At 40.8% G+C, this 13,600-nt stretch overlaps 1 protein-coding gene across 1 annotated transcript in view; it reads left to right on the top strand.

Moving 5' to 3' along the window:
- The window catches only part of MAP4K5 (mitogen-activated protein kinase kinase kinase kinase 5), a 354,391-nt gene that overhangs the window by 190,351 nt on the left and 150,440 nt on the right, over positions 1 to 13,600 (top strand). Inside the window, exons 11-12 of the mRNA XM_030214063.1 lie at positions 10,301 to 10,382; positions 12,446 to 12,562. Of these exons, the coding sequence (XP_030069923.1) occupies positions 10,301 to 10,382; positions 12,446 to 12,562 (199 nt within the window). The remainder of the gene's footprint in view (positions 1 to 10,300; positions 10,383 to 12,445; positions 12,563 to 13,600) is intronic.

Raw genomic sequence — 13,600 nt, 5'->3', positions numbered from 1 at the left:
TTGGAAGCTTTCTAGCACAGACCAAAATTCTTTACTACCTTTGGCACTGAAATCCATGAATTGGCACAGATCTTGAGTCTGCACCCTAAATACCATACTGCAGGCAGTTGTGAGGCATAGGTCAAGTGCCAGACATCCTCTTCATCTCCATTGCCTTCAGTGTCCCTGCCAGCTTCTCATTGGTGCAGGGTTCCTGTGCAGTAGAATCCACAAGTATATTTTTCTACTAAACAGCTGATGACTTTGTCTCCAGTATGTAACTCTCTCCAGAGTTTGTCATTTACAGAACAGCAGCATACTTTCTCTCTCTCTCTCTCTCTCAAAATGTTCAATGATTTTTGTAAAAATGTATTGCAAGTAAGAGCAGTTTCATATGAGCATCTTTGTAAAACTGCACCACAGCCTTCTCAGTCCCCTAAGATTTGGGCAAAAAGGAGCATGGTCTTCTTAATTTCAGTGATTTCCCTTTTTTATTCTTTCAACCTAACAGAAGTTGGAAGGAATTACAGAAAAGGGGTCAAGAATATCTGTCTCTCTGGGGGCAAAGTAACTTTGAAAATTTAATGAAATGGTAGGAACCTTGGCATGAGGGAGAACCCAGTAAAGAGAGAGAGTTTAAAAATGGGCCAAAATGGAATGGAGTTCCAGAGAAATGCTCCCCCCCTCAAAGGCCCAATGCATTCCTGTGATAGGAGGAGTTCCCAGCTTCTGTAGCATAGAAACTTTGAATGAAATGTAGCAGTTAGAGAACAGGACAAGACAGTTTTACAAGGTAGAGTTCTGTACTCTTCCAAACCCCCAACTGTCCAACCACCCGAAAAACTACCAGCACCTCCCAACAGCTGATACACCACACAGAAAACTGCCCCATCCCCAAAATCTAACCCCTGCAACTGTCTTATCATCCTGCCAACCACCCTACTCCCAAATACTGGTCTTCCCACAACTGACACAACATCTCACAAACAGCCCAACCCCCAAAATTACCCTCTCCAACCGAGTTTAAATTCTGTATCCTACCCCCCCCCCCCCCCCAATACCCTCACCTGATTCCCCTTTAACTAGCAGCAGAGAGTAGGTAGGATATGGGTGGAGGACGACGGGAGAAAATACTCTATAGGAATTTTCTGTTCTGTACAAGTACCTTCTACTTGTGTGGGCAGTGGAAGAAAAATGATCACCTTCCAAAATAAAATGCCTCAATATTTGTGGGAGTAGCACTTTCCAGCAGTAGCAGTATGCATACACTAATCCTATATAATAATTTGCTCCTCCAACGTTCCATCGCTGTCTGGCTGCCTGGGTTCGTAACATCTTATGACGTCAGCCAGCCTCCAGCGTTCCATTCCCCCTCATTGCCCTGCACTCGCGTCAAAACGTAATGACTTCAGAGGGCGGAACAGTGGGAGAGAAGGGAACGCTGGAGGCAACTGACATAGTGATGTTACCAACGGAAGGGAAGCCAGCCTGGCCAGCCAGAAAACGATGAGGTACAAAGGAAGAGAGAATCGCGGCACATTGAGGGGGAGGGCTGAGCTAAACGCGCTGCGATTGGCTCAGAGACTTCCAGGTCTCTCAGCTGAGTGAAGCAGTGCCAAAAAAGACGTTTTTATTATTGCAGGGGGGAATGACGGCCAAAATGGACGTTTTTTTTTTTTTTTGGATGGGCGTCCTCAACTGCACTGTCCTCTGTCAAGCCGCATCGGAGGGGGGGGGGGTGAGCAGCGCAGCTTCGGGCGGCACAGGGAGGCGTATTTGGCATGCGCAGAGCAGCCAGCATAACGCTTGGCTGCTCTGCACATGCTCGACTGGCCGACTGTTTAACGAGGGAATAGAGAATGCAAGTGAGCTACAATGAGCAGCTCATTTGCATTCCTATTCCTTGATGCATGCCTGTTCCTTACCAATTCGCTAAGGGAATCGGTAAGGAAAGGGCTTTAACGAGTCTTTAGTGCATCTTGCCCTGAGTTAAACTTTATTCTCTCTGAGTTTGACACACATGATGCACAGTTTATTCATTCTGCCTATGATCCTTTTGACACTCTTAAATCTCTCCAGCAGTTTCAAGTAAAGTTAGTTTGCGAAGCTTGTTTCTGTGAAAGCCTCCTATTGAGCCTCTTGCTGTGAGAGATGATGATTCTCACATGGATAACTCCACCCCCTCCCTCAAATTCATGTGAGCAGAAGTAGCTGACCTGGAAGATCTTATTTTTGGTGGTGGTCTGTGGCTTGCAGTCTGTAAGCCCCAGATCTTAGTGACTGATCCATGCCATAGAAATTTTTCAATAGGGTTGGTCTATAATTGCATCCTAATTTCCTGCCTAAGGTGGTGTCTAATTACTTCTTAGAGTCAGTTGCCCTTCAACGCTTTTCCCCAGGCTGCATGCACAGTTTGGATTGTGAGAGCCATAGCAAACTACTTGGGAGAGTAGTCTAAAGCCCTTGGAAAGTTTACCCAACTGTTTCTTTTTATCCCAAATATACCTGGGACTGCCATAACAAGCACATACTGTCTAATTGGATAACAGATTGCAACTATTTTGTTTATGTCCTGTATAAAAGGATGCCGCCACTTTTGTAGAGAAGGCCAGACGAATTTCATATTTAATATAAACAGTTTACTCATTTGTTTAGTGTACAAGCTGATTACCATCAATAGGGGTAGTCAGGAAGCATTTCTATACTCAAAGCATATCTACACACACAAGCAATTTACAGCAAGCTTAAGGCAAATCAAAATGCTATACACAGACAAAGAAAAATTCAAAATGCTTGCTACCTCTTTGTTCCAATCTGATTTTATATCGTTCTTCTTTGGCATCTGACCAATTCTCTCATACAACATTCCTGTGCAAGTCTCTGAATACCACAAACTGTTAATCATGTGCAGAACATCTGCTTTCTATTACCCCCCTACCTTTTAGCCCACAGACTTTCTGGAGCCTGCCTTTGGCTAATGTGTTGCCACATTCTTTTCATGCCTCAGGAGGGTTAATGTTAAAACAGCTTGTTGTAATCATGGAGCCTTCCACTCCGCATTTTTCATACTTTATTCAACAAATCTTTCATACTTTTGTTCAACAAATCCTCCCTTTTGAGGCCTGGTATTCCAGGACTCAAACATCTGTTTTAGCTCCAGTCTGTTTCCTTACCTCCCTTCTAAATTTCCTCCCCCCTTTGTTTGTGGCATTCAGTTTCTGCACGCTTTTTCAATATTTTTGGCTGACATATTAAAGTTCTATTCATTCCTGATTTCAGTTATCATTATCATTTTAAAAACATCCTGGCACATCTTTGCAAACATGCTAATACATGTTGCATTAAACAGATTCAATTGTACTAGGGTACAAAATTTATATTTCTTTTGAATACAGACAGTGAGTTTCATCAAAGGGAAGTACACTGTCATTCTTATGTTTCATATAAGAACAATTATAAGGATAATGCCCAATTGCATTAGTTAATGTGGCATTAAAAATTACACAAATTAAAAGCATAACATTCATTGAATCAGTTGTTACAACATTCTGCGTGTAAGTGCACTTTATCGGGGGAATGTGTTCAGTTGTCATACTATTAATCAGACACCAACATGATGTCTGTGGGTACTTGTCCATAAGCAAGGCTTGCTTATAAATAGTCTCATTTGTCCAATGAAGGTTTTCATCATCTCTTACACAGGTATTATTGGGATCACAGTCATGGTGCCAACTCAATTTTATCATTGTAGTCCCATTCATCATAGCTGGCAAGGACAAGGATGATGTCAATCAGTGGGCACATATGATACAATCAGTCAAATTCAACATTTTGGCCACTGTAACAAGTCTATTCTCATATGTGTTCATTGTCCATTAACAAACAACAACAGTCCAATACCATCATGTTTAGGGACATGATGTTTGTTTATTCTTTGTCCATTTCAATGTTATTAATTCGTCGAATATCTGCTAAATGTATCCAAGAAGTATGACCTTCCAGACGGGCAGCGGTCTGAGTAAGGGCCGTGATAGCAAAAGGTCCTACATACACAGGATCCTTCCATGTTTTATGTGTAAAGTTCTTTCGCAGTACTAAATCACCTACTTTAAAAGCACAAACATCATTAGTAGTCCCTGCCTGTGATGCTACATTTGTTCGGATCATATCACTTGTCAGGTTCAACATAGGTTGTAGCTTTTGCCAGTACTGAGCTGTGCTATCAGTACTTGCTGTCTGCATCGGGAAGAAATGACGTCCTGTCTGAATTTGGAATGGGGTCAATTTAGTACGCCCATTAGGTTGGGCCCTTATTGTCATTAATGCTAATGGCAATACATCAAGCCATGTATATAATTTTCCCACCATTTCTTTATTGAGAGATTTTAATAAGACGCACAACCTGTTGAATCAGGTTATCAATTTTTAAAGTCCAAAATCTTTGCTCAAATTGTTGCCTCATTGTTTCCTTATTCCAATGCATGGTTGCATGCCACTCAGCCAATACCTTAATCGCCTGGCTCATTGGCATACAAGGTAATCCTTCTTCTGCATTAAACCATTCACTTCCCAATTTCATACATCCTCTCTTCAACCATTTTTCACTTTCCTGTCCCTCTGGCTGCCACATTTCAATCTTATCTACATTCGTAAGTGGCCCTTCCTGTGTCTGTCTAGTATTATACAAAATCAGCCATTGCATTACCTAGTGCTTCAAAGGTTGGCTTTTCAGTGTGGGCCGGGGTCCACACAACTGCAGTTTTTCTACCTTCACGTTCCCTTTTTGCCAAAATTTCAAACAGCAATTTCCAATATGTGTAATGTTGTAAATTTTTACCTGCACTGGTTATCATCCCCCTACGCTGCCATTTTAATATATGATACTGTAGTGAACTTGCAACGTAACCACTATCAGTATATATAGTGACATTTTGAGTCATATCAGTGTGTTGTAAGGCCGTAATAACGGCTAAAAGTTCAGCATGCTGTGCAGTATGATCAGGAGGGGTTTTATATTGTACTTGCATTATCTTTCTTAGATTCTCATCTACCTGCACGCAGGCAAAGCCTGCAACAGTCCTTTCACAAGCTCCATCTGTAAACCATATTAACCCATCAGATAAGGGTTCAAAAGTAAGACAATGAAATGTAGGGATTTCTATAGTATCAATCTCACCCTCTTGATCGACAGGAAAAAGCAGATCTATCTTATTTCTCTGTTCTTTAGTTAATGGTATTATTCTTATATCTTGTCCTAAAAGTACTGCTTGATATTTTCCAAATCTAGTGGCTGTCAATGCTGTTTGGCTAGGGCTCAACAGCGTTTTAATCGTGTGGTTGGTATGTATTACAATAGGAACAAAAGGCATTTGTGCTCTCCATTTACCTACTGCAGCCACTATAGCTGTCAGTAACTTTGGTATTTCTTTCATTCCTTTTTCCACATGATTAAAAGAGCCTGACAAAAAAGCTACTGGTGCATTTACTTCATTATTTTGATTAATCATAGCTGCCCAACTATTTCCCATGTCTTTTACCCACAAATGCACAGGTGATTGGATATCTATTACTGCTAAAGGTCCTGGAGATAACAAATCCCTCACAATCTTAGCCAATACCATCTTATCCTGTTCTTCCAATACAGCAGGATTTGCACAAATCGGAAATTGATTTTTTGTAACCTCATTTAGCTCTCTTAAATCATGTACTATCCTTACATTGTTTTCCCCTTTCGGGACAGGAAACAATGGGGTATTGTACGGGGATACTGAAGGTTCAATAATACCACATTTCAATAATTTATCAATGTGTTCCAAGGTTTTGGATACTAATTTAGGTCGTATGGGGTAAGGGTCTTGCTTCGGCCCCTTTGCCCCTTCTATTAATTCTATCTTATGGGGTTTTGCATTTACGGCTAGTCCATATGGTGACTCACTTGTACTCCAAATATGTTGCGGTAATTCTTCCATAACCCTTAATTTATTTTCATTATTCAACTGTTGAACCATGGTGAGCAAACTTGGTAGTTCTTTATTTCCAAAATCTAAACACAATCCTAATTGAGACAATAAGTCTCTACCACACAAATTTACTGGGCAATCAGGTGCCACTAAGAAGGGTACCACAGCCTCCCTTGAACCGTGCGGTTGGCATTCCAAGCGCACCAGAGTCGGTTCCGTTAGCCTTTTTCTTTGTTCTATCCCCGTAAATCCCACTGTTGTTCTATACTGATTTGAAAGTTTAACTCCCTGTGGTTTTGCACACAACACAGAGGTACTCGCCCCTGTATCTATCAAAAATCTCACAGGAGTTCCATATTTGCCAATTGTCAATGTAATAAAGGGTTCCCTTGTGTCTAACCTGAAAATCATTCCCTCTTCCTGACACGGGTCTGCTTCCAGTCAATAGCATTGGTCTGGAATATTCTGCCAAGTTGGAAAAGCATTTACAGTACCTTGTCTCTGTACTGCAGCCCCTGGTCCCTGTGATTGCATCGCCGGCTGCTGTATTGCAGTCTGCGGGGCACTCACAGGCATCCCTACTACTTGTGGCATTAATCCTTGCTGCGTCTGCATTTGTACTTGGGGCATTCCTGCATTCTGATAACATTCTGAAGCATAGTGACCAAATTGCTGACATCCCCAACATTGTACATGTGCCCTTCTATTAGGTGATAGTCCTGATCCTTGCATCCCTCGACCCCTACCCCTGCCTCTAACCATGCCTCGTCCCCTTGGTTGGTACGGCCGGCTATATCCCGGTTGTACATAGTAAATGACCTGTGGAGGTGAGGCAGAGGGCATCACCATTGTTTCCTGTTTTTTGTTTCTATCCTGTTCCTTGCTTTCCAAATCCTTTAACTGCATAGTCATTAACTTAGAAGTTAATTTAGCCTGTTCTTTCTGTGGGGTCTCTATCAGTTTACGATGCACATTACTAAAATGCATCAATGTCTCTCTTATTTCTGGCCATGGCTTTGAGGACAGGGCAATGACAGCGTCTAAATTTTTACGCATATTATCAGGCAGTGTGGACATAAATAGGTGTAAAAATACTGCTACATTATGATCCACATCTGCATCTTGCCCTGTTTGAGCCTTATACAAATTTATACATTTTGTCAAATGTGCCGAAAAATCAGTTTTAGGGTCCCATTTATTTGCTGTTATGGCTGAAAAATCAATCGGTGTTGGATACATCACATGCAGAGCTGCAGAAAGAGCAGCCTTACTATTCCCTGCGTATACATCCCCATCCACAGTATGTGATGGCAGGCGCTGATATCCACACTGCACTGCCAGTTGAGAAATACTAATACCTGACGCTGCACACAGGGCTTTAAAATCTCCAATAGTCAATTGAGTCCCTGCAGTTGCCTGTTCTATCCCATCTAACCACATACGAGCTCCTTTCCCTATACTGGGAATTTTTGCAACTAAAGTTGTAACATCTACGGGGGTGTATGGTTTGTAATGACGTATTCGATTGCCAGCTGCGTCTAAGCGCGTCATAACTGGCATGTGTAAAGCACTACTATCTAAAGCGCTGCAAATCTCCTGTTTACCTTCCTCTTCCACCTCTTCTTCCAAATCACGTTTTATTTTGTGGAACCAATTATCCCAGAATTCCAATCCCTCTTTTACAAATGTTCCAGTCCCTATACCCGGGCAATTTTTGTGGACAGCCTTTAATAATTCCTGAATGTCCTCATGTGTACTAGGACCATTTTCATCGCACGGCAAGGGGAGCCGTTTTACATCTAACAAGTGTCTAGTAGCCCCCCACCATTCCTCACCATATCTAGTATTATTCAGTCTCATAAGCTCTGCAGCCACATGCGTGCCTCGAAAAATTGGCCTGGGGGGCCCTGGGGTTAAAGATGTTGGCATAGTTTTTGTTCGCTTATGAGTTGGGGTTGACATGGTCATGGGAGGCTCGGAGTACATCCGCAGTCGTCCCTCAATTTCAAATTGAGTTGCCAGGTCATATTGTTCTGATGTAATTAGGGTTTTCAAATCAGGGTAAGTGCCTGATTCTGCACTAGATTTTCCTTTTTCTTTCTGTCTCACCCGTTTTTTCTCCTTTTTCTGTTCCCTAGTCCCCACATCACTGTCCTCATTATCCCCTCCCTTTTCACTTTCTGACTCACTGGGGGGGTCATCAAGAGCCGAATACCCAGCGCATGGCACAGGGTGCTTTGCCTTGGATTCCTTCATTTTATCAGTCGCCCTTAGGGGGCACAACGTGTCCCTGCTAGATTCATATGACGGGGGATTATTTCTTTCTGCCTCTTTTTGTATCCTATCTACATCAGCATGAAACAGATCTGCTGCTAAAGAAAATAAATTCCAAATTGTAAGATGCTTTTCTAAGCTGTTCTTCTTTTTCTTATTTTCTTGTATATATGTCAGGAGAGATAATAATTTTGGACGATCCATCCTGAGACCAGCTCAAAACAGAATCTTTTGCATCATATTTGATCCATTTCTCATGTATCTTTTCAATCTGTTTTTTTTCTAATGGGAATAATGCTATGACATGCTGCAAAGGGGAGCATTTTTTTGAACTATCTAAATCTAAATACATAGCATACACAGGAGGCTTTTCTTTCTTATCTGCCCCTTTCCCTTTCATTGTATTCTGACTATTACAATTTCTCCTATAAAGCCACAATCTACAAAAATATACTAATGCACTTAAACAAAGAAAATATACAAAAAAGAAAACTACAAAGCTAAACAAATATATCGGTAATAAGGCCACAGTGTAAGCTTACTCACGCGTCTTCTTATTTCTCTTTTTAGCAAGCCCAGGAGTTATCACCTGTATGTCCACGTCAGTAGTTTGATCAATCCCACATCAGTGGAGCACAGAAATCATCAGGTTTAAACAACGCTTGCTTTACTTTCAATCCTGTAAAAAACTTCATTAACAACAACTTAATTTGTCCTTCGTCTCGCCTTCTCTTTTCCGTATGCGGCCTACTCCTGGCTGGCTCGCCACTTTTGTATAAAAGGATGCCGCCACTTTTGTAGAGAAGGCCAGACGAATTTCATATTTAATATAAACAGTTTACTCATTTGTTTAGTGTACAAGCTGATTACCATCAATAGGGGTAGTCAGGAAGCATTTCTATACTCAAAGCATATCTACACACACAAGCAATTTACAGCAAGCTTAAGGCAAATCAAAATGCTATACACAGACAAAGAAAAATTCAAAATGCTTGCTACCTCTTTGTTCCAATCTGATTTTATATCATTCTTCTTTGGCATCTGACCAATTCTCTCATACAACATTCCTGTGCAAGTCTCTGAATACCACAAACTGTTAATCATGTGCAGAACATCTGCTTTCTATTACCCCCCTACCTTTTAGCCCACAGACTTTCTGGAGCCTGCCTTTGGCTAATGTGTTGCCACATTCTTTTCATGCCTCAGGAGGGTTAATGTTAAAACAGCTTGTTGTAATCATGGAGCCTTCCACTCCGCATTTTTCATACTTTTATTCAACAAATCTTTCATACTTTTGTTCAACAGTCCAGACAGGGTTGACCTGTCAGAGCTCATAATATAAAAGCCATGGCAGAGTTGGTGGGTCAGTTGAGGCCAGTATCCATAAGATTTGCAAGGCTGTGATTTAGGAATTCCTATCCACACATTCACCCCGTTATTATTTGGTGAGGGATTCCTGGCACAACACTAGATTTGGTCAGTCTGTCTTGGAAAATATTAAGGTTTTGAATTCAACACTCGTGATTCCTTCTCTCTCTCCCCCCCCCCCCCCCCAACCCCCCGGCAACCTGATCCCATTTTTTTTATAGGTTGCTTTATTTAAAATAAATAAATAGAGGCTTGTTGGGACTTTTTCTTGTTGAAGGCAACATATGTGAGGACTGAATATCCTGCTTGTCTTTAAAGAAAGCAAAGCTAGTTGCTTGAAATTGGCATATATGCTGAAGACAGCAGGATGACTGTTCTCACAAAGCTCTCTCACTTCCCCTTGGAGTTGGATTCTTCTAGTAGTTTTGTATGCAACTGGGGTAGCTCCATGTAATGACACACACATGAAGCACAAAGCTCTGGAAAGTTCTTGGAGCTTGGAGAGCTTTATTTATGTTTTGTATAGCCCAGGCTCCAACACATGTCACCCATGTTCTAAGAATGATATTCTGCTGTCCTCGAACTACTGTTATAGATAAGCAACTTTGTGATATATAAAACATGCTATAGTACTTTATCTGACTGGTAAGAAGATTGTTACAGAAATTAGCAGGGCCAGAAAATTCAGGTGGTGTTTCTTTTTGATCTTGTTTTAAAAGGACACCAACATTTCATAATTTTGTGAAAATCACACTAACAAAAAATCCAAAGAAGAGACCAACAGCAGAAAGACTTCTAACTGTAAGTGTTTAAACAGAAAATATACCAAAATAGTAATTGGTCTTAAATATACCACAGCTTATGAAAGCATATAAAATCCTTATGAAGTTGGTTATAACGTTCATCTGATGTCTATCAAGGTAAGGAATTACAATCTTGCAAAACAATACAAGATGTTTACCACCCCCCCCCCCCCCCCCCAAAAAAAAAAATGAAACTATTTTGATGGGGTTTTGGGGTCAAAAAATCTGTTGAGAAATGCAGGGGAAATAGACTTTATACGTGGGTGCTGAGAAATTCTGAAATATCTTTATGAAAATAACTTGTTCCTTATGTGAAAAATGATGGAAAAGTAAACAAAAACTGAAGAATTGTAATTAGGTAGGATTTTCCTCAGTACATGTTCTGAAGATAGGTATTTTTTGTCCATCTCAAGTCACCGAAATCAAAAATGCCTCTGCAGTTGTATAATGCATTCAGGGGGTCTTTTACAAAGCTGCACTACCAATTCTCGGTGTGTGAAATGAGAGGAAGCCCATTCAGTTCCTATGGGCTTCCTCTCATTTGCCACATGGGAATTGCTAGCATAGCTTTGTAAAAAGCCCTCAATGCTATACACATTCAACCTCTGCATCATCCCCTCCCAGCATTGGCACAATATGGCAGGGCAGTACACAGCATTGTCACTGAGCCATGAAGCCAGCCATGAAAAAGATTTATTACAAAGTTCATTAATTTGAATACTGGTGGTCTACGTGAATTATTAGGTGGAAGAGTACCTCCAGAGCTTTCTGTGAACATATGTAACTTCCTGTGTACTGCTAGATCATCTGATTTTTTTTTTTTGTAGGTTATTATAGGAGGATACTTGCAGGATCAATGTAACTATTTGTTGTGGCTTTTTGCACCTCCTAGTAATTACTTACTGTACATTTCAAACAGGATTTTGGGTTTCCCCATTGTGTGCTTAGGGATGTATTTCCCAATCTGCATTAAAGTTCTACAGCAGGTAATTTCTGATGGGATCTACTGAACTATGGTAAATGACTTCCTTTTTTTCCAAGAAATATCAAAATATGCTTAAAAGAAAATTTGAGAAATAAGACCCACAATTTTAGGGGGCCAGATTGAAATGTAATAGGAAATAAACTAAATCACAGTGTTTGACAGCGTAACCTAATTCTGAGTTGCTAAACCCTGAGGTTTAGCAGTTTTCTATCTGTTAAACTTCCTTAACAGATAGAAAAACATGAAGCTGTTTAGGGTCAATAAACAAGTATGAACTACCCTCCAATAAAATAGAACAAATACAACAAAATCTCAGTACAAAGCTAGTTTTGAGAGCCAATAACCTAGGCTTAAAAGCCAGAAAGTCCTGGTGTCTTTTCTGTGAAGCTTGAGAGAGGTCATGAAATATATATATTTTGGATCCCCAAAAAGACACATTTAAATGTCTCTTGTGCTGACTTTACACAAGAGGAGGACCTCTCTTAAATATGAATATATATATGAGAGTTAAATGACATTACTGATAGTTAATTTCAAGAGTTTTCAAGAAGCAAAGATTAAATATAATGTAAAATCAGCCTAATAATAACTCAAGTGCCATGTTCTCTGGTGATGAAACTTATTCATTGGAAATAGTTTAACACTCTATAAAAAGTATTAGAAGTTTTGATTTATTCTTGTACCTCCCTAACATTAATAAATATTTGATTGCAGGAAAATGAATGAGACAGATCTGCATGTAATAGGTCTCCAATATATACTGTTTATCTCATGCAGATTTCATTGTGTACATTCTGAAAACCAGACTCACTGGGTGAGTCTCAAGGACTTGGCTGTGACCCATTGTGCTAGGGTTGTTGAGATGCCTGGATTACCAAACAACCACTCGTAGTGCATGTGTAAGATGAATCCAAGCAATGAAGCAAATAATTTATTTAAATTACCCGTTTTGTCCTTTTGAAAAATACATTTGGTTGACTTTTCCAAGTAGAAGTTTTTTGGTAATATGGGTTGGTTTGTGATTTGATTTTTTTTCCCCACCTTTGAAACATGTTCTTGCCACTCTTCTGTTTCAGCATAGCTTTGTGGTACATCCTAGCCTTTCAAGAGTCCTAGCAATTGAACTACTGGACAAAGTCAATAATCCAGATCACCATCAACATTATTGTGAGGCTGATGATGATGATATTGAGGTAAGGAAGGAAGCACTTTTTTCTTTTTTTTGTCCTAAATATTGCTACTACACCACAACAGTACATGATAGCTCTTTGTCAACAAGGACAAAATGTTTAATCAATTTTCGTAAACGTTTGCAACAGCAGTGGGTAACAAACTAAAACATAAGACACAGTGACATTTGAACAGAATAACACTGATTACAGAATACAATAAGTAGATGACTTAAAGTGAGAAGCATTAAGACGCCCACAGTAGAACTAAAAATTGCCAGCCCCCCCCCCCCCCCCCCCCAAAAAAAAAAAAAGTGGATGACAGCCACCAGACAGATTTCATCATGGGGCAGGAAGACTCAGTCACAAGGAAGATCCACAAGAGTGTAGGCCCAGGACAAGGCTACTAGCTGCAGAAGGTTTGAGAGGAGAATTAGGTCTTCAGATAAACCTTAACTGGTCTGAACTGAGATAATCATCATACAGTCCCTCCTAGAGAAAAGGAACCAAGCATGAAAAGGATGTCTAGTGAGTAATCTCTAATCACAAGACAGTAGCAGTGGCGTAGCTACAGGGGCCTGGGTTCCCCCAAATTGGCTCTGGGGCCCTTGGTTTGGCTGACAGGGATCCCCAACCCCCACCAGCTGAAGCATTTGTCCCTGCTCTTATCAGTCACACCATTCGCGCTCGTTTTAATGAAAATGTGCAAGGCAATGTGGCAAGACCAGCGTGGGACAAACGCTTCAGCTGGCGGGGCTTGGGGACCTCTGCCAGCCAAGGTATGATGCAGTGGGGTGGCAAAATGTACCCCCCCCCCCCCCCACCACACACACACACTTTGGGCTCTGGCCCCCCCCCCCCCCCCCCTCCTTTGAGGTCTGTCTATTTCACTGGATAATAGAGACATGCAAAGTTGAAAGCACACCTTGGGATGACCTTAATGTTTACAAGGAATTATAGAGAGTGATTAGCCATGCTAGGTATGAAGGAATCTCAGTGTGGAGAACTAACAGCAAGATTTTGAATTGCAACCTTTAAGAAACTGACAGTCAGTGAAGTTTT

Source organism: Microcaecilia unicolor, chromosome 9 (genome assembly GCF_901765095.1).
Source record: "Microcaecilia unicolor chromosome 9, aMicUni1.1, whole genome shotgun sequence".
Classification (NCBI taxonomy): Eukaryota; Metazoa; Chordata; class Amphibia; order Gymnophiona; family Siphonopidae; genus Microcaecilia; species Microcaecilia unicolor.
Note: the sequence above shows the minus strand (reverse complement) of the source record. Positions and strands in the feature narration are given on the sequence as shown.